Source organism: Platichthys flesus, chromosome 7 (genome assembly GCF_949316205.1).
Source record: "Platichthys flesus chromosome 7, fPlaFle2.1, whole genome shotgun sequence".
NCBI lineage: Eukaryota > Metazoa > Chordata > Actinopteri > Pleuronectiformes > Pleuronectidae > Platichthys > Platichthys flesus.
Window position 1 is genome coordinate 26,864,962 of NC_084951.1, and position 21,283 is coordinate 26,886,244.

Sequence of the window (21,283 nt, forward strand, 5' to 3'; positions counted from 1 at the left end):
AGTTAAAGTTAAATAAAACTAATTTAAAGCCCGAAGTTTTGTTTTATCTCAGTTTGATTTATCTTCCCTGATGTTGATTTTAATGTTTTTCTACGACCATTTATTAACAAATCTATTTGAAATCTATTGACTTTATGACTTTGAACACAGATTCATATTCTTATTTGTTGAGGAACTTCACCTCATAAATAAAAGTTGAGACAACAAATAATAAACAGGATGTTGATACAAAACAGCAGAGTTCAAGAGGAGAACAAACATCGTAACCTTGACAAAAGGAGGATTTGTTGGAGGTCTGCAAAATGTGTGTGTGTGTGTGTGTGTGTGTGTGTGTATGTGTGTGTGTGTGTGTGTGTGTGTGTGTGTGTGTGTGTGTGTGTGTGTGTGTGTGTGTGTGTGTGTGTACTCGGGTCTGCCGGGTGTTATTAAGGGTGTGTGACTCAGTATTTAAGCTTCACACAAAGTTATCCTGGATTAGAGAGAATCAGCAGGAGAGACAACTGGAGGGAGAGCGAGGGATGGATGGAGGTGAGATGAGAGGAGGGAAAACAAAAGAGAGAGAGAGGGAGAGGGAGAGAGAGAAACCTTTTCATGAAACTTAGAGAAACAAACAGTGAGTTACATGTTTGGTTCTTTTCCAGGAGAAAGTCAAAGCTCTCTGGGAATCGAGCGGTCGATGCTCCGCTCGTCCACCGGAGGCAGCGTGCGGCTGTGGAGGTGATGGAGCTGATGGAGGTGATGGAGGTGATGGAGAGAGAAATATAAACTTTATTTAACAATAAATTAATCCAACAATAAAGACAAATCAGTGTTTAATATTTACAAAGTAGGACAACAACTGCTCAGACATGATATAAAATGATAAAAGTTAAAATTTTCCTTCAGCGTGAGGACCAGGAGCTGAGGTTCATCTGGGCTCCTGGTCCTCCTTCAGCGTGAGGACCAGGAGCTGAGGTTCATCTGGGCTCCTGGTCCTCCTTCAGCGTGAGGACCAGGAGCTGAGGTTCATCTGGGCTCCTGGTCCTCCTTCAGCGTGAGGACCAGGAGCTGAGGTTCATCTGGGCTCCTGGTCCTCCTTCAGCGTGAAGACCAGGAGCTGAGGTTCATCTGGGCTCCTGGTCCTCCTTCAGCGTGAGGACCAGGAGCTGAGGTTCATCTGGGCTCCTGGTCCTCCTTCAGCGTGAAGACCAGGAGCTGAGGTTCATCTTGGCTCCTGGTCCTCCTGCAGCGTGAAGACCAGGAGCTGAGGTTCATCTGGGCTCCTGGTCCTCCTGCAGCGTGAGGACCAGGAGCTGAGGTTCATCTCGGCTCCTGGTCCTCCTGCAGCGTGAGGACCAGGAGCTGAGGTTCATCTCGGCTCCTGGTCCTCCTGCAGCGTGAGGACCAGGAGGTGGAGAAGGAGCCGACTTTGTGTTCTCACCTCAGACTTTTCATTATATCTCTACACTGAGTTTCATCCTGTTGTCGTAATTAGATGCAGACTCACAATCAGAAACACAAAGAGAGAGGGAATGTGAGATTCCAGCTGATAAATAATCTGTTAACAACTTTACATGGTAGATATAATACAATTTAAACAAAAGAAGTATCAATCCTCATTTAAACAGGAGAGGATGGAGTGAGGGAGAGATGGAGGTCTGATGACCATAGATGGATGGATGAGTCCATGAGAGAGAAAGAGAGAAGTATGGAGCGGCTCAGCTTCCATAGATAGAACAGGACCAGAAGCTGAGACAGAGGATGAGCACATGTGGCTTTAGCTTTGCCTCTCTGCTTCATTTTGGAATTCTATGACGACCACATCAGGCCTTTTATGACCGTCCACCGACACCAGCCGGACCAATCAGCTGCAGCGGAGGAGGTCACATGCTGCGGCGACCTTTACAGAGAGGTTATAAAGTGAGGCTGTGTTCTGTGCTCTTCAGAGCATCCTCACATATCAGGCTGCAGCACAGACACAGAATCCACCAGGAGCTCCGGACCAGACCCACCCGACACAGTGAGTACACCAGAGTCTGACTCGACCCCCCCGTCCACTTCACAGAGTCTCTGGAGACGACAGCGTCCTGCGAGGTCAGAGCAGATCCAGAGTCAGATCAGGAATTTAAAAACTGCACCGCAGCTGCTGGACCCACTCAAAAACCCAAACCTGTAAAATGTATAAACCAAAGGAAGTTGGTGATATTTAGAAATACTAATATGAAACATGAACAACTGCTGCAGCTGCATCATCTTCAGTTTCTCTATGACCTCAATGATTCAGCACTGAATTAACTATAATTAATTTAAATAGATTTGATTGACACAAACAAACAATCACAAACATCTGAAGTTGTCAGATTGAATTAAGAAGCTTATTAATCCTCACCAGAACTCAGAGGTTTGTGATATCGACTGTATCTAATCTTCTATCTTTATAATCTCTGTCTATGTTCTGCTCAGATGATGCATTCTGTTAAATAACGTTATGATAAGGGATGATCATAATTAACCATTGACCTATAATAAGAGTTTCCAGTCATACAGTTAGATATTTATATGTGTACATAAGAATCTGCATTGCTGGGACGATATGTGTGAAGTGTCTCTGTGCGGTTGTTTCTGAATCCGGTTGATAACTGTGATCGTTCCATGAAGAAGCTGTAATTCATTCAAATGTCCACCAGGGGGACACAGAGCAGAGAGCCGAGCGGCAGAGGATGATAAAAACTTTACGGATGTTGGTTTGGTTCAGCGTCGTCACTTTTTGTTTCTCTGCTTTGGTGTTCGGCTGCTGTTTGTAGAAATTATAATTATAATTTATAAAACGTTATGTGTCACAGACAATCATCAGCTCTAAATATTGTGTTGTTTATTTTGGCATTAGACATAAATATATTGAGTCAGACATATTTAAATGTTCATATATATAATGAAGCCGTCAGATGGACAGATGGACCCGTGCTCAGCCGATCTCACACTGGATTCTGTTTTTATAAAAAGCAAAGAGATAATATCTTCATCTGTTTCTGATCCAAGTTAAGACCTGATCACAAAGAGCAAACATCTGCTGCCTGACAGTCGATATCACTGGTTATATTTACTGTGAGGATTGTGTGGCGGTTGTGTGTCTGTGTGTGATGGAGGCTCAGTAATACAGGGAGAGTCTGTGGCAGCTGCTGGGAGATCCTGAGGAATGTGTGGAGGTGGATGGGAAACTGGTTTGTCTTCACACAGAAGCTAAATAAAGATTCTCAGTGAAAGAGACAAACAGGGATCTGGCTCTTTTCTATACGGAACCAAAGCCTGAGGAATTTGATCCATTGTTTCCAAAACTGTCAAAACTAACTCATCAATTACAGACAAATACTCAAAGAGCAGCAGCAGGTGTGGAAAACGTTAACACTATATCTATGATTGTGTAGCTGGACATTTGGTGATTGGTCAAACACGTCCAACATGTGTACGAAGTGTCTGTCCTCACTTCACCTGTCCTAGTGAGGGGGCGTGTCAGACGAGGGACAGACACACTAAACACACAAGTGGTTTGAAACCAGCAGATGAACCTCTAACGATCCTCTTGTCCTCAGATGTCTCGGTTCCTGGATCTGGACGAGTTTGGAGAAGCTGCCCGCTTCATCCGTCTCACCAACCTGGAGCAGCTGGCGGCCATGGCCCAGGCCTATGATGGTACAACACATTCATATTTATTCATATTCACTTTACTATCTATATTTTAAATTAACATTAGAACTGTGGGGTTTCTACTGGTTTCTATTTAAAGCTGCAGTTCAACCAAAATACCGACACAGTTGAGACCCAGGATCGTTTCTCAAGCACTCAGAGGTTGTGTCTGAAAACTACACAACAACAACAACAACAGCGCTGTGATAATTGTAATGTACAGGCAGCATTAGTGCGACACTGTTCATTACATTGTAAGAATTCCTGGAGCCGATTCAAATCGTGTTGATGTCGAAAACAGAAAAACATTCGTAACAAGACTGCAGCTACAGATGTTTTTTATTTTTTTATATCTGAGATAAAACGCTGGAGAACTCGACCAATCAGAAGTGTTTTAAACAATCCAAGTTACATTACATCACATTACATTACATTTCATTACATTACATTTACCTGACGCTTTTATCCAAAGCGACTTACAATAAGTGCATTCAACCCCGAGGGTTCAAACCCAGGACCACAAGGAGAAAGTTCCTACAGAGGTTCTCAGGTCCTGTGGGTGAAATGTAGCTTGTGTGTTTGTTTGTGTGTAGAAATAGAAATAAGTGTGTTTCTTTTCTCTCAGGTACGAAGCGTGTCTGGATGCCTGACGAGACCGAAGCGTATATAGAAGTGGAGCTGAAAGAAGTGAATGGAGACAAGTCCACTGTGGAGACCAAGGACGGACGGGTGGGTCAGCCAGACGGCTAGTTAGTTAGTTAGTTAGTTAGTTGATTAGTTGGTTAGTTGGTTTAATGCTGCTCTCTGCATTTCCTCACATTTATTGGGGAACTGAACTGACTCTTACGTATTAATGATAAATCATCATCATCATTATGCTGCTCTGATCTTTGTGCTGCTCTTCACTCATTGGTCATGTGATCTTCAACCTGGTGGTTTCCTGTGTCTCAGTTCCTGGTGGTGAAAGGAGACGACCTCCAGCTCATGAACCCGGCGAGGTTCGACATGTTGGAGGACATGGCCATGTTGACCAACCTGAACGAAGCCTCTGTCCTCTTCAACCTGAGGAGAAGATACAGCATGTGGATGATCTACGTACGTATCTGAGTGGAGGCACCCCCCCGACACACTGTCCTTATTCTCACTGTGTGTGTGTGTGTGTGTGTGTGTGTGTGTGTGTGTGTGTGTGTGTGTGTGTGTGTGTGTGATTGTGTGTGTGTTTGTGTGTGTGCAGACCTACTCGGGGCTGTTCTGTGTCACAGTCAATCCGTACAAGTGGCTGCCGGTCTACTCTCGTGAGGTGGTCAGGGCCTATAGAGGAAGGCGGCGCACAGAGACTCCGCCCCACATCTACGCCATCGCCGACAACGCCTACACCGACCTGCTGCAGAGTGAGTCTGATATGACCTTTGACCTCTAATGTTGATGAGGCATCCTGACCTCACCCGGGGGGGTCAGATGAGAATTTAATTATCCTAATATTGTCCTATCATATGGTCATTCAGACGACATATTACCCAGAAGTCACTGCTCTACTGTTCCTCTGCTGGTTTTATTTCACGGCTTCGTTCTCCTCCACAGATCGAGAGAACCAGTCGATGCTCATCACGTGAGTCTCGACCGCAACAAGACCATCGTTTAAAAGAAAACTTCATCAGTGTAGAATGAACCTGTTTCATGCATTTTTCTACCTGGACCTGAATGACAATGCGTCTGTGTTGTTTGTTGTTGTTTGCTGTTGTGTGTTGTTGTGTGTTGTTGTTGTTGTTGTTATCAGAGGTGAGTCGGGTGCAGGGAAAACAGTCAACACTAAGAGAGTGATTCAGTATTTCGCCATCATCGCTTCTCTGGGAGAACATGTGAAGAAAGAAGTGAGTCCTCTCAACATCTCTTCTCTCTTCACCGTCTCCCTGTATTTTATATATTAATATGATATCATATTTGAAATAAAACACTGAGTCACATAGTGAAACTGTTTTCCTCCGTCTCTGTGTGTTCAGGGAAACTTGGAGGACCAGATCATTGAAGCTAATCCGGCTATGGAGGCGTTCGGCAACGCAAAAACCATGAGAAACGACAACTCCTCTCGTTTTGTGAGTTTCGTGAGGACTGAGGCTTCGTCACTGTTAAAGGTTTAATGTTTATTATTGTGTAGTAAAGTGTGTGTGTTTGTGTGGCAGGGAAAGTTCATCAGGATTCACTTCGGGACGACAGGGAAGCTGGCGTCTGCCGACATCGACATCTGTGAGTTTTCAATCAACTTCAGATTCTCTAGAGCAGCTCTGGATGTTTGTATTTTTTTAAAAGTTGATGTCTTGACTGTTTCTGGATGATTGTGTGTTTTAATTTGTGTAGCACCCTCCGCTGCCAAGGAGCTGAAACTGCAGTACACTACAATAATTTTATTGAGTAGCAAGGGAATAGGCCTAACATTTTTTATAGATTTTTGATTTGATTTCAGAATAATCAGTTTATTATCTGCAGCCGATTTGATGCACAAATTAACAATGTGATGAAAATAATGTAAGTTGGGATCTGAAAGGATTTTAACGGTGGTAATATTGGATTAGATATTTCTTGAGTCAAGTTTACTGCCTGTTGTCTTCTTCAATATTTTAAAACTTTGCTTTGTAAAAACATCACAGAAACCAGGAATCCTACAGAACTGAATTCATCACGATTCTATTTCCATCGTCCCTGAACCATCAGAAACTAAAATAAAACCTAATTCGTTCATTTGTTCAATTTGATCAGATCTTCTGGAAAAATCCAGAGTCGTGTTCCAACAGCCGGGAGAGAGGAGCTACCACATCTACTACCAGATCATGTCCAATCACATGCCAGAGCTACAAGGTAACCCCGCCCACTGATATAACCTGTCCAATCACAAGCCAGGATCGCCGCCTATAAATAATGTTATTAATCTCATTAATATTCACTGATATTCATATTTTTATATCAAAACTGTTAATTAACAATTGAAAATCAGAACGAATCACGATGTCTCAGCCCGGTTGTATATCATCAAATTATTCAAACTAAACTGATCAGACCTGCACTGCAACCAGCCACCAGGGGGCGATCCAGGTGCTTTGTTATTGATGTGCTGTAATAGTTGTGGTTGTCGGTTGTTGCAGACATGTTGCTGGTGACCACCAACCCCTACGACTACCACTTCTGCTGCCAGGGTGAGACCAAGGTGGAGAGCATCAACGACGCGGAGGAGCTGAAGCTCACGGACGTAAGTGACCTTTGACCTCAAAGAGACGCACAGGCCCGATGTCACGCTAACTCTGACCTCTGACCTCTGCCTGTGTGCAGCACGCCATGGACACGCTGGGCTTCACTCCTGAGGAGAAGTACGGCTGCTATAAGATCGTTGGCGCCATCATGCACTTTGGTAACATGAAGTTCAAGAAGAAACAGAGGGAGGAGCAGGCCGAGGCCGACGGTACCGAGAGTAAGAGCCGCCGCAGGAGAGCTGTGGATACACAACACTGCAGGAAGACACACACAACACACAAACATGGAAACACATTTGTTACACCATTAAAGAGGTTTGATCCATTTGGTTCTCACACACAGACACAAACTGTTTTTTATCGTCCGCTCATCATTTGTCTGTTGTCACTTGGATTTAAAAGTCTGATCGTGGAAGTGGCGTCAAATTCTAATAACAGGATCTGTTTACCAGTCTCATCTTTTCCGCCAATCAAACATTAATTGAATTGAAGTCGGTCAAAATCAATAAAAACTTCTGTTATTTATTTGCCATGATATTTATTAATGTGCTATTGTCACACAGTTTTAAACATCATGAAGTAAAGTCCCTGTACTTTAGAGTTCAAGCTGTACATCCCTTACTGTTAAATATTATATTTGACTGTATACATGTACGTGATGTGTGTACTGTGTGTTCAGGTGAGGATAAGGCCGCCTACCTGATGGGCATCAGCTCGGCCGACCTGCTGAAAGGCCTCCTGAACCCCCGCGTCAAGGTCGGGAACGAGTTCATCGTGAAAGGTCAAACTGTGGAGCAGGTAACCTGATCCTGTTCATCCTCTGTCACTTTAAACACTGAGTCCTTCAGCTGATTGGATCTGCTTGTGTCTGTGCAGGTTAACTTTTCAGTTGCAGCTCTGGCTAAGTCCACGTACGACCGCATGTTCAAGTGGTTGGTGGGTCGCATCAACTCGTCCTTATACACCCCGCTGCCTCGCCAGTACTTCATCGGAGTCCTCGACATCGCCGGCTTCGAGATCTTTGAGGTAAAGAACAGAGAAGAACAGAGACATCCTGTCCAGATCCAAAAGTTCCTTCAGATACTAAATATCTATAGATTTCTGGATTTAAAACCTGTTGATGTGCAGGTGTAGAAATAGTTAGAAGATGTCCTGAGCCCGTTAGCCTGGATTAGCAGTTAGCTTCAGTGACCTGCCCAGGAATGAATGATATCCTTGGTTAGCGGTTAGCGTTAGCAGAGAAATAATGTTAGCACGGGCTAATGCCAAGAAACGATCACCTTTTCCTTTAAAAGAGAATGAGGGTAATGGATAATAACGTGAATATGGACTTTTCAAAGCATCTTTCTTTAGAGACTTAGTTTACTAATTTACTCACATTTCACAAGTTAAAGTTGCAGAATTTTAAAGGTTGATACCAGTTTATGTTTATTTACCGGGAAAACATGTCTGTGACGCTGAACCACGGAAATGTTTCTGTCTTCCTGCAGTTCAATAACTTTGAGCAGCTGTGCATCAACTTCACCAACGAAAGGCTGCAGCAGTATTTCAACCACCACATGTTCATCCAGGAGCAGGAGGACTACAAGACAGAGGGGATAGAGTGGACCTTCATCGACTTCGGGTTGGACCTACAGGCCTGCATTGACCTCATAGAGAAAGTGTGTCTGTGTGTGGGCAAACTAATCTGAAGTTATATTGTTGAATAAAGGTTTAGCATCGCCTTCATGAAAATGATCGATGATTCTGTGTGTAGCCCATGGGTATTCTGTCCATCATGGAAGAGGAGTGTATGTTCCCCAAGGCCACGGACCAGAGCTTTAAAACCAAACTCTATGACAACCATCTGGGGAAGTCGCCCAACTTCCAGAGGCCGAGGCCGGACAAGAAGCGCAAATACGAGTCGCACTTCGAGCTGGTTCACTATGCTGGAGTGGTGCGTATCAGCCATCTTGTTGTTAATAAACTGATCCATTACAGCGGATAATCTCCTTCACACAATCATTGGTGAAATAAAGTAAACGTGCAGTTTATGATTTTGGAGGAGCCATAAGTAATATGTTGAATATCGACAGACATAGAAAGAACGTTACAATTATTGCTCTGTTATTGTTCTATTTGTACCAACACTTCCAGATATGAAAGAGTTTGATTCCAGAACTAAAAGTTAGATTCTTCCACTCCATCTGAAGAACTGTGAAGGTTCAGCAAAGCACAATAACAAAGGATTTTTTATTCTGAAGAGCTTGATACACAAAAGAACAAAAAGGTCATGGCGTCCCTAAAGGCTTTTTGCTCGGGCCTCTTCTTTTCAGGATCTTAAGGCTCCCACTAGCTGAGATCACAGACACAACCGAACATCACAAGATGGAAAAGACTCAAAGAGAAACTTGTGTTTTGATTTCAGGTTCCGTACAACATCACAGGCTGGCTGGATAAAAACAGAGATCCTCTGAATGAGACGGTGGTGGTTCTGTTCCAGAAGTCCTCCAACAAGCTGATGGCTAAACTTTATGATAACTACATCACCACTGAGATGGGTAACTGAACCACAGGTTCAAGTACTTCAAATGTCACAAAACCCAGAGGCTGCAAATGTGAAAAACCAGCTCACCTTAAAATAAATAGATATAAGAAAGACGAGTGAGGTCACACTGTAAAGTAAACTGTTTGTTTGTGGTGTTTTTCAGCCTCTGATCCGAAGTATCAAACCAGACACAGGAAGAAATCCCCTTCCTTCCAAACAGTCTCCCAGTTACACAAGGTGAGCTGTGGCACACTCACAACAGAAGACAGTACATCTGGGTTTTGGTTCTTCAACAACCTCCTCGACTGGCTGTGATTGGTTGAGACTCTCGACACTCGGGTCACCTCAGAGAAGTCTACAGCTCTTTGTCTCTGTGTGTTTAACTCCAGGAGAATCTGAAGAAGCTGATGACGACGCTCCGCTGCACTCAGCCTCACTTCGTCCGCTGCATCATCCCCAACGAGACCAAGACTCCAGGTAACCCCCCCACTCATTCAGCCTGAAACGGCACTGGGTGGTGGAGAGCTGCAGTAGAGACCTTCTTGATGCTGTTGCTGGAGATGTTTCAGGTGATTCCATGTGACTTCCAGGTGTGATGGATCCTTTCCGGGTCCTCCACCAGCTGAGGTGTAACGGAGTCCTCGAAGGGATCAGGATTTGCAGGAAGGGCTTTCCAAACCGCATCCTGTACGCTGAGTTCAGACAGCGGTGAGTCCGGAATCGAACACAGAAACCCAAGCTTCTGTTTCAGTCCGGTCTGTGTTGGTACCTCGAGGATCTACAGCTGATTTTTAGTCCATGTGCTTTCCTTTTTCGAAGTTATCGCATCTTGAATCCTTCTGCGATTCCGGAGGATTCCTTCGTGGACAGCAGGAAGGCCGTGGAGAAGCTGCTGGGCTCCCTGAACATCGACCACACCCAGTACAAGTTTGGACACACTAAGGTACAACACAGATATTCCGAGTATTTGATTCTGCTGTTACGAGAACTTGCTTTAAAGATGATCTGTTTTATTCCACTCTGCTCCTCAGGTGTTCTTTAAGGCCGGTCTGTTGGGTCTGCTGGAGGAGATGAGGGACACTCGTCTGTCTGAGATCCTCACCGTGGTCCAGGCCATGTGCAGAGGGAAGCTGCAGAGGAAACAACGAGAGAAGCTGATACTGCAAAGGTCAATATGATGAGCAGTCGAGAGTTTTGTATTCGGTTTATCTACTTAATACTGGGAAAGAAAAATCAGTGGGTGCTTTCTAAAAATGTGGCTCGTCTCTGTGATACAAAACAGTTTTGTTTCGTCTTTGTTTCTTCTTTTCAGAGAGGCTGTGATCGTGATCCAGTTCAACCTCAGAGCTTTCTTCACAGTAAGGAACTGGCCTTGGATGATGCTGTTCTATAAGCTCCGCCCCCTGCTCAAGAGCGCCCAGGTTGAGAAAGAACTGGCTTCTCTGAACGAAGATTTCACCAAACTTAAAGACGCCTTCGAAAGGTCTGTTCAGCCGCCCCTTAGGAGAATCCCACTGGGACAATAGTACTCGATGGAAGATGTTTGGGTTTTAGGTTTTTCTGCTCTTCGCTCTCTCCTCTTCGTCTGTCTCTGTGATCTATTGTTTTTCTTCTTCAGGTCGGAGGTGAAGCGTCAGGAGGCCGAGGTGAAGCAGGTGGATTTGGTTCAGGAGAAAAATGACCTGTCTCTGCAGCTCCAAGCTGTAAGTCACCCTGAAACATCTCAAATCCTTTGATCATCTCACCTCGGAGATGTTATTTCACATTGAGGAACAAATATAAATGCTCACTTAACTTAGCTGTCGGATAAACACATTTGGGGGTGTTCAAGTAGAATAGTAAAAAATGATCTGCCTACAGGAGAACACCTGCTCTTAACCACATGATCTGAGTCTCGTGTGTCCTGTGTCGCTGCTCGGCCCTAAAAAGTCGATCTTCTGCCTTAGAAGTAACACAACAGAGGAATTTGGAATAAAATACATTTTAATAAATCAAACATTTCATAAACCCAGGAGCAAGACAACCTGTCGGACGCAGAGGACCGCTGCAACCAGCTGATTCAGTCCAAAATCTCTCTGGAGTCGAAGCTGAAGGAGATGCAGGAGCGGCTGGAGGACGAGGAGGAGCTGACCGCCACACTGACGTCCAAGAAGCGCAAACTGGAGGAGGAGGCGATATCGCTGAAGAAAGACGTGGACGATCTGGAGATCACCCTGGCTAAAGTGGAGAAGGACAGACACGGACTGGAGAACAAGGTGCGTCCGGTTGAAGACCTTCTGCCTAATGATGTCTGGAGTCGATCAGTTTAAATAATCGTTCCTCTCCCCCTCCAGGTGAAGAACATGTCCCAGGAGATGTGTGTTCTGGACGAATCGATAGCGTCTCTGAGCAGAGAGAAAGCCGCCCTGCAGGAAGCTCATCAGACGGCTCTGCACGACCTTCAGGCTCAGGAGGACAAATGTAACATGTTGGCCAAAGCAAAAACTCGACTCGAGCAGCAAGTGGACAATGTAAGAAAAGACCAATTCAGCCTGTGCACATGATGGTCTAGAACATTTTGTTTTCTTCTTATAAGTGTTTACAGTTTTGATATTCCCTCATCTCCTCTACGATGCACTGTTTTAAAATCCTCTGGTAAAATCTCTCGAGAACCCATTAGAACCTCCCAGAAGGCCACTGGAACCACAGATGGGTTAAAGTTTAGGATCTAACATGTTGGGCAGAGGCTCCATGAGTTTGTTCTCTGGTTTCTTACTGCTGCTCCCCTCTCGTCCATGCAGGTGGAAGGTTCCTTGGAGCAGGAGAAGAAGATAAGGATGGAACTGGAAAGAACCAAAAGGAAGCTGGAGGGGGATCTGAAGCTGTCTGTGGATTCAGTGAAGGAGCTGGAGACCCAGAAGGAAGACTTGGAGGATAGACTGAAAAAGTAACTCATTCAACCATTCAGTAAACGTAGAACTTCTGTCTAAGTCCAAGAATCTTTTCTCCACACGGACTCAACTGATCAGTCTTCTCTTGCTCTTTCCTTCTTGTCTGTTCCTCTTCACACTTCCTAAAGGAAGGACCAGGAGATGATCCAGCTTCAGTCTAAAATGGAGGATGAGCAGAGTGTGATGGCTCAGCTTCAGAAGAAAGTCAAAGAGCTTCTGGTTGGTTCAGGCAGATTCAGAACAGGATTTATTTAGCCTCACCGCTGCTGCAGGAGTGAACTGTGTCTGTGATCGTTCCCTCAGACTCGCATCGAGGAGCTGGAGGAGTCGCTGGACGCAGAGCGGGCGTGGCGCACCAAGGCCGAGCGCCAGAGGAACGACATCGCCAGAGAGCTGGAGGAGCTGGGAGAGAAGCTGGAGGAGGCGGGAGGAGCCTCTGCTGCTCAGATCGCCCTCAACAGGTCGACACATCAAGGCTTCACTGATCAACACTTTGTATTTACAAACATCTCTCAGCATTTGGCAGCTACAGCTCATTTATTTTCCAGAAGTTGGTGGAAATGTTTGCCATGAAACTTTATAAGATGATTATTTGTTGAGCTGTTTTCTGCTGTAGCATTTAATCAGCTCAACTCATGTGGCACCGCACGTTAGCACTGATTAGCTCTGTGTCCAACAGGAAGCGAGAGGCAGACTTCCTGAAGATGCGGCGGGAGCTGGACGAGGCGGGGCTTCACCACGAGGTGACGGCCGCCACCTTGAGGAAGAAGCACTCGGACACGGTGGCGGAACTCGGCGAGCAGATCGACAATCTGCAGAGAACCAAACAGAAACTGGAGAAGGAGAAGACGGAGTTCAGGCTGGAGGCCGATGACCTGGCCTCCAACGTGGAGCAGCTGTCCAGAGCCAAGGTAGAAACCAGTCCGCCTTAAAGGAGCAATCCACTCATTCTATATTCACACTGGTGACAGCCAGCGGCCGAAGTGTCCGTCATTCTCATTCTTAGGATCACACGGTGTATCAAGATTGAGTGATTACATTTTGGTGGTCAAAGGTCAAAGTCAGGGTGTGAACATCTCAAGTCTAACTTCAGGGGTGTGTGTGTGCGTGTGTGTGTGTGTGTGTGTGTGTGTGTGTGTGTGTGTGTGTGTGTGTGTGTGTGTGTGTGTGTGTGTGTGTGTGTGTGTGTGTGTGTGTGTGTGTGTGTGTGCGTGCGTGTGTGTGTGTGTGTGTGTGTGTGTGTGTGTGTAGGGAGCCGTAGAGAAGATGTGCAGGGTTTATGAGGACCAGCTGAATGAGAGCAGGAGCAAAGCTGAGGAGCTGCAGAGACAACTGACAGAAGTCTCAACTCAGAAAGCACGAGCGCAAACCGACATTGGTAGGACACACACACACACACACACACACACACACACACACTCACACACACACACACACACGCACACACACACATACACACACATACACACAAACACACATGCAGGGATGGCCAAAGATACATCCGAATTTATTTCAAAATAAAATACCAAATATCATAATTGTAAGTAAATAAAACTAGGGAGCACAAAATCACTTTGCAAATATATACACATATATACAAATACATATGTACAAATATAAATTATTAAATCATTATTAAGTAAATGAATAAAAACACAGAACCATCTCTGAGTTCTCTGACAGGAGGTTGAACTCTGAACCCTGATGTTGTTTTGACAGCTGAATACAGCCGTCGTCTGGAGGAGCGGGAAGCTCTGATTGGTCAGCTTCAGCGCTCGAAGGCGGGAGTTTTCCAGAACTCTGAAGATATGAAGCGGCAGCTGGAGGAGGAGAACAAAGTAACCCTGATCCCTCAGTTCACTGCTCTAAATCCTCTCAGGTCTTAATGAGCTGGTTTCTGTGACGGACTTGTTAAAGAGCAAGCGGACCTTTGTGTTTCAGGCTCGTGCGGCGCTGGCTCACTCGGTTCAGTCGACCCGTCACGACTGCGGCCTCCTCAGGGAGCAGCTGGAGGAGGAGCAGGAGGCCAAGGCCGAGCTGCAGAAGGCCCTGTCGAAGGCCAACAGCCAGGTGGTTCAGTGGAGAGCCAAGTACGAGACCGAGGCCGTGATGAGAATAGAGGAGCTGGAGGAAGCAAAGTAAGACCAAGCTGCTGCCGTCACTGTTCAGAGACTTAATAACGATGAGTAACAGCTCCTCTAAGGTGTCTGGATCGCCCCCTGGTGTCTGGAGCTGGTTCAGCTTGGTTTTAATCATTATTTGATGATATAAAACAGGCTGAGATGACAGGAGCTCACACTGACTCTGGATTTGTCAGGTGTATGAAAGTATGTGATAAGGAGGATCCCTGACTCTGAGCTGAGAGTGGAGAATCATCTGTTTATCTATTTATCTATCTATCTATCTATCTATCTATCTATCTATCTATCTATCTATCTATCTATCTATCTATCTATCTATCTATCTATCTATCTATCTATCTATCTATCTATCTATCTATCTATCTATTCATCTATTCATCTATCCATCTATCCCGCTATCCCTCTATCCCTCTATCTCTCTATCTCTCTATCTCTCTATATATCTATCTATCCATCTATCATCCCTCCCTCCATCCATCTATCTTGTTTGCTGTTTGTAGGAAGAAGTTGGTTGTCAAGCTGCAGACTAACGAAGAGGCTGTGGAGGCGTCTCAGGCCAAATGTTCCTCGCTGGAGAAAACCAAACTGAAGCTCCAGACGGAGATGGAAGACCTGGTGGTTGATCTCGAACGCTCTAACTCGGCCGCTGTGGCTATGGACAGGAAGCAGCGTAACTTTGACAAGGTTTGTGGACAACACAACCGATAGAGATCAAAGGTTCCAGACTTTTAAACTCTTTGATTATTGTTCTGTAAACAATGGGGTTCATTTGCTACTGAAGCTCAGACGCTAGCGTGTGTGTGTGATTCTTTTGTTCGACACAGTTGTTGAGCGACTGGAAGCTGAAGTTTGAAGAGTGTCAGTCGGACTTGGAGTCGTCACAGAAGGAGTCTCGCAGTTTGAGCACCGAGCTCTTCAAACTCAAGAACTGTTACGAAGAAGCTCTGGACCATCTGGAGACGGTCAAACGAGAAAACAAGAACCTACAAGGTTTGTCCCTCTTCTCCTCCCATTGAGCCACATGTGACCTGGTGCTCCAGATGGTTTCTTATCACGAAAAGGGGAGGTGCTTTCAAATTAAACCAGGTGATTGGACGAACTGTCTGTCTATCATCATTAACGTTAATGGACTGAAACCAGTCGAGATCAGATCAAAGAACTTCAGTCTCATTCTTTGCTTGTTTTTCAATAAACAAAAATTCTCACAGTTCTAATACAGCTAGTGCTACAGTAGCATTTAAGCTAACTTTTACTCACCAACCTTGTGACTCCTTTTTCTGATCATTTATTTGTTAATAAGAAAAACAGGTCGTCATGAGACGTCATGATTGACAGCTGATACTGACTTGTGATTGGTCCGGCGTCTGTATCGATTCCACGGTCCAAACACTTGTGATTGATTTAAAAATCTAATTGAGTGAATGATTGTTTTGATTCCAGACGAGATCCTTGACATGACAGACCAGATCAGTCATGGAGGGAAGACCATCCATGAGCTAGAGAGGATCAAGAAGATTCTGGAGGTGGAGAAGAGCGATATCAGAGCAGCTCTGGAGGAGGCAGAGGTAAGTGACTATCCAGGTGTAGATATCCAGTAACACTCTACCAGCTCGACTGTTAACGTCAGTTACTGTTTACCAACCGACCAATCAGGCCAGTCTGGAGCACGAGGAGAGTAAGACCCTGAGGGTTCAGATGGAGCTGCAGCAGGTGAGGACTGAGATCGACCGCAAGATCGCAGAGAAAGAGGAAGAAATCGACATCCTCAGGTAAGAAATATACAGAATGAAGTTACAGACTCGGTGCAGAAGAGGAATACCGACCAATCAGAGGCTAGAAAACGTTAGAGCCTACAACTGACCAGTAAAAGGCTGGTCGGACCACCGTTCCACCGACAGGTCTGGTTTCAAATTTAAAACCGTAAAACAAAATTCTGGTGTTTTCCACCAGGCGGGGAAACCAGCGTTCCCTGGACACCATGCAGGCCAGTCTGGAGGCGGAGGTTCGAAGTCGCACTGAAGCTGTTCGTCTGAAGAAGAAGATGGAGTCTGACCTGAATGAGATGGAGGTTCAGCTGGGACACGCCAACAGGCAGGCGGCTGAGAGCCAAAGGATCATCCGACACCTGCAGACGCAGGTAATTACAAATTCAGCTCAAACAAAATACTGAAGGTTTGAGATTCTTAAGCAGCTTTAATCTTATAGTTATACTGCGTCCTCTGAGCAGCAGACAGGCTGGGGCTAGCTGGTTAGCATGCTAACTTCAGGAGAAGCAAAGAAGGGATTGAAATATAAGAATGTTGTTTCACCTCTGTAGACAGAACTTGATGAATGAAAGGATGAAGTCTGAGGCTTGACCACATTTCTGAAAGATTTGTAAGTAATTGGTTAACAACTAATGCAAATGTTAGCAAGGTTACGAGACCTTTACATCCATCCATCGTCTTCTGTTTCTCTGGGCTGGGGTCACAGAGGTCGTCTGCAGGGTATCCCACGCCTGATTGATCCTAGGATAAGATCAGATGTCTGAACAACCTCAACTGGGCACTTTCGACATGAACTAATATTTAACTATTTCAAAAATATGTGTTCCAGGTTAAAGAGCACCAGGTGGAGCTGGAGGATAAAGTCCATTTGGCCAATCAGCTGAAAGAACAGTTCCTCCTGTTGGAGCGACGCTGTTCTCTGATGACGGCGGAGGAGGAGGAGCTCCGTATGGTCCTTGAGCAGAACGACCGGGTCCGCAAGATGGCCGAACACGAGCTGCTGGAGGTCGTAGAGAGAGTGAACATGCTCTCCACACAGGTGAGATCCGCCTGAGGTTCGGTGGGAACTGGCTGATCGTCAATAAACTCTCTGATTAGCTCACAGATCGATCGATCGGTGACTGATTTCATGTTGGCTTCCTGTTCCTTCTAGAACTCAGGTCTGATGAACCACAAGAAGAAGATGGAGGCCGATCTGTCTGTGCTGACAGGAGAGGTGGAAGAGGCCATACAGGAGAGGCGCAGCTCTGATGAGAAAGCAAAGAAGGCCATCACTGATGTCAGTCCTGACTCAATACCTCTGACCTTTTACTTCTGACCAAACTAGAACTGACACAATCCTGGGTTTTCTTGTCGTGTCTTTTCTTTCTGATGGAAAGTTGTTCAGTCGAACAGATCAACTATGATGCTGCTGTAGAGAATTATGGGAATGTATGTATATATGAATTTATGCAGTATATAGATAAACTGTTTATGTATATGTTCCTCCAGGCAGCTCTGATGGCGGAGGAGCTGAAGAAGGAGCAGGACAGCAGCGGCATGATGGAGAGAATGAAGAAGAACATGGAGTCGACAGTGAAAGGTACAGAAACGACCTGAACGCTGGTAAAGACCCTTCATCACCTGATGTTCCTGCAGATGACAGATTGTGTTTGACAGACCTGCAGGTGAAGCTGGATGAGACGGAGCAGATGGCGCTGAAGGGAGGAAAGAAGCAGCTTCACAAGCTGGAGACCAGGGTGAGTGGAAACCCCCCCGACGGCAGATTACAAGAAAACTCAATCTGAAACGAGCAGGAAGGAAAATTAAACATTATCCAAAAAGTGTTCATTTCTGTGAAGTACACTAAAGTCAGTTATTAGCCTAGCTTAGCATAAATACTAGAAGCAGTCACACCAGACTAATGTCTGTGTTGCGTTACCGCTTAACGGTGGGCGTGGCCATAGCGTGTTGACCGTCATAAAGACAACGTTCACAGTTTTAGGCTCGGAACCCACAACATTCAACAGCTCTCATGCTAATGTGCTATGCTAGCTGCCACTGCAATGCTTAAGAGAAGTGTAGGTGGGGGTCCAGTGTCTTCAAGCTCTCAGTCAGGCTCCACCCCCCTCTCCTCCAAATTTGGTACCTTCTGGTTTCAAAAAACCAAGATGGCGCTGAACACAATGTGAAACTGAGGCTTCAGAGCAGCAGCTCACAAACCGATGGGTGAGGTCACAGTGGAGCCACTCAGCAGGTGACAGGTGGAAACAGGGTCAATGAATCATGTGACCTGTGTGTTTGCAGGTGAGGGAGCTGCAGACGGAGCTGATGGTGGAGCAGAAGAAGAGCGACGATTATCAGAAAGGAGTCCGTCGTTACGAGAGAAGAGTCAAAGAGCTGACGTACCAGGTTCGATCCCCTGCTTCCCTCCTGGTCGCACAGACCTTCTGATGGTTCTGTGGTGTTTACTGGTTTCTCTCTGTGGTCCTGCAGACGGAGGAGGACAGGAAGACTCTGCTCAGGATGCAGGAGCTGGTCGAGAAGCTCCAGACCAAAGTCAAGAGCTGCAAGAGACAAGCTGAGAACGCTGTGAGCACTCATCATGATGTCGTCCTGTCAAAAGAGAAACACAATGCTGCGCTTATTGTGAGTGTTACGTTTTAAGTGTTAACCCCATCTGCTGTGGTGTTGTTTGTCCACCAGGAGGAGCAGGTGAGCGGTACTGCGGTGCGTTACAGGAAGGTCCAACACGAGCTGGACGACGCCGAGGAGAGAGCGGACATCGCAGAGACGACAGTCAACAAGCTGCGGATTCGAACCCGCGAACAAACCACCAAGGTCGCCCTGGTGAGTCCCACACTCAGTTTCATTTTGTAGCTTCAACAAAAGGTTTCATGTCCACTTCCTGTAGAAGATGAGTGTTTCTTATCTGCTGTGTTTCTCTGCAGATCACTGAATGAAGCTCCTCCCACTCTACAGACGCCATCGGTGTGTTTCTGGTGTTCGTGGCGTCGCGGTTTGATTGCTGTGTTTTTGTGTGATGTGTTTGTGTTGTATAATCCAGGATCACGACTTAAATCGGCATCATCTTCGGATGGCGTCCGTGTCGGTCGGTTTCTCTGGTTCTCCACTGGAAAGCGTTTGAGTGAACTGGTTTGTACAGGAAGTGTCGAAGGCACGAGGACGTAGGAGATCAGCAGCAGAGTCACGTTAACAGGTTTGTTGGGCATCAGGGTTTCAGCAGTGAGTTCAGGCAGCTGCAGATCAACAACATGTGTCCGACCAGTGACTGTAAATAAAGACAAGACGACACCTCACCAATGTGATAGGTCAAACGATCTAGATCGTAAAATGGTAACCTCATATTTTGGCTTCATTTTTGTTGACCAGGAGGAAGTGGAGACATGTCAATGATCATCTGTTTATACAGACATTGGTTAGGTTCTGTTCAAACCTGGTATAATAATAACATAATAACATTATTCTCAGGTGATCTTTTTATCATTATTCTCTTGTTTCCATCGGGGAAGTTGTTGTTTTTAACCAACATGAGGCAGCAGTGAATTCAATGAGTAGAGGTAGAAATCAAATCAACACAGACTGGTGTTTGATGACTTGTGATTTCTCTCTGGGCTTTTAGAAAGTTTCAGACTCCGTGAATAGAGACAACGTGTTGGTTACAAACTGAACTTCCTCTTTCACAGAGGAAGTCAGCAGGCGATCTTTAGGTGTGGCCACGTTGATGTGAACTAATCAAATCCTCCCGTTACGAAATGTGATTAGATAACAAGCGACACAAAACTGAAATAAAGCCCCTTTAAATCTGTATTAAAGCTGGGGGTTGGTCATTTGATTTTATTTGCATAAATCCTCATCACCTTCCGATAGAATCAATAAATAAAGTTGTCATTCAAACCAAGTGGACTGATTGGCTGGCGTAGCTGTCAGTCACTAGGTGGTGAGTGAGTAACGGAAAAGTAGTTTTCTAGCTTCTACCAGGCAGTGGGTGTTCCTGTGTTTTGGGGCGGAGCTTTGATGAGAGGGGGTGGAGTCAGTCTGTGAATCCTGCTGTTGCGTTTCCAGGACGTACAACCCCAGCTTGTGTTGTTATATTAACCGTGAACCTGATGACTCTCTGGTGTTAGAACCTCTGTGGTGAACACACTGAGATCAGATCTGGAGCTTCCTGCAGGTTTTTAGCCTCTTTTAGCTTTTAGCTTCGAGTTGACTGTTCAGCTGCAAATAGAAAACTGCAGGCAGCTGAAATAAAGAGGAAATAAAAAGACGAGACGAGAGCAGACACAGTCCGAGCAGCTGGAGAGAATCATTCAGCAGCTGAAGAGCCTGATGTTCCTTCAGGAGGTGGAGAACAAACAGAGATGAAAGAGAGGAGACACCACAATGTTTATCTGACGTCTGGAGGTGAACGAATAATATTGTTACTAACAAATGAGTCACATCTACTTTATAATCCAAAGATACATCAGAAGTGTATCTATGAGTTTTCCTGTTTCCAGTCTGTACATCTGATCTGATACTGACGAGTGGGTTTGACTCTATTTGGTGATTTTGCTCTGTGTAGTAAAAAATAAATAAAAAGGTTTGTGTCTGACGTCATTCACTTCATTGTCTACAACACAGAACATCTCCACAACGGCAATCACTTCTTACAGCGCCCTCTACAGGAAGTTACTGTCCTCAGATTGCTTGAGTGGACCGATCATATTTCATTTAAAGGGCACTTTTGTTTACTTCAGATTTAGTCAGTGAAGCCACATCCGTAGTCCTGGAGACTTCAAGGAACTTCTCCAGACTATATCTCCACTGTGGTGATTTAAAAGGTTTAATAATCTATCATACTTTACTTTCAGTGTTTCAGAATAGAGGCTGGAATTAGATGTCCCTACCGAAAGGTCCCTGTACTCTGGGAAAGCACTTCCTCCCAGATCAGCAGTAAAACACTTTATTTAAACCCGAGTTCCTCCAAAGACTCCTCAGTAAAGTTCCTATATGTGAATCGCAGCTCTATAGA

General features: G+C 45.3%; 1 protein-coding gene across 1 annotated transcript; it reads left to right on the top strand.

Annotated features, from left to right (window-relative positions):
- The first annotated feature begins 1,932 nt into the window (after positions 1–1,932).
- LOC133956574 (myosin-7-like) lies at positions 1,933–20,863 on the top strand. Its single transcript, XM_062391727.1, has 46 exons — positions 1,933–1,999; positions 3,570–3,669; positions 4,289–4,392; positions 4,615–4,758; positions 4,898–5,054; positions 5,245–5,272; positions 5,441–5,534; positions 5,664–5,756; positions 5,844–5,907; positions 6,418–6,516; positions 6,801–6,904; positions 6,985–7,123; positions 7,585–7,703; positions 7,782–7,931; positions 8,396–8,566; positions 8,662–8,841; positions 9,313–9,445; positions 9,596–9,669; positions 9,822–9,909; positions 10,023–10,140; positions 10,252–10,375; positions 10,464–10,600; positions 10,745–10,915; positions 11,051–11,135; positions 11,445–11,687; positions 11,766–11,942; positions 12,213–12,358; positions 12,491–12,581; positions 12,666–12,823; positions 13,042–13,273; positions 13,614–13,740; positions 14,082–14,200; positions 14,304–14,500; positions 15,004–15,187; positions 15,328–15,493; positions 15,944–16,068; positions 16,157–16,272; positions 16,454–16,640; positions 17,099–17,308; positions 17,423–17,548; positions 17,761–17,851; positions 17,929–18,008; positions 18,556–18,660; positions 18,745–18,840; positions 18,955–19,098; positions 19,200–20,863. Exons 2-46 carry the CDS (start codon positions 3,570–3,572, stop codon positions 19,209–19,211), a joined length of 5,808 nt encoding a protein of 1,935 aa, XP_062247711.1. The 5' UTR covers positions 1,933–1,999; the 3' UTR covers positions 19,212–20,863.
- Positions 20,864–21,283: the final 420 nt, after the last annotated feature.

Coding starts and splice junctions, on each gene's coding strand:
- LOC133956574 (XM_062391727.1), top strand. CDS start 3,570: ATGTCTCGGTTCCTGGATCTGGACGAGTTTGGAGAAGCTGCCCGCTTC. Junction 11,136..11,444: donor TGTCTCTGCAGCTCCAAGCT/GTAAGTCACCCT, acceptor TCATAAACCCAG/GAGCAAGACAACCTGTCGGA. Junction 14,201..14,303: donor AGCTGGAGGAGGAGAACAAA/GTAACCCTGATC, acceptor TTTGTGTTTCAG/GCTCGTGCGGCGCTGGCTCA.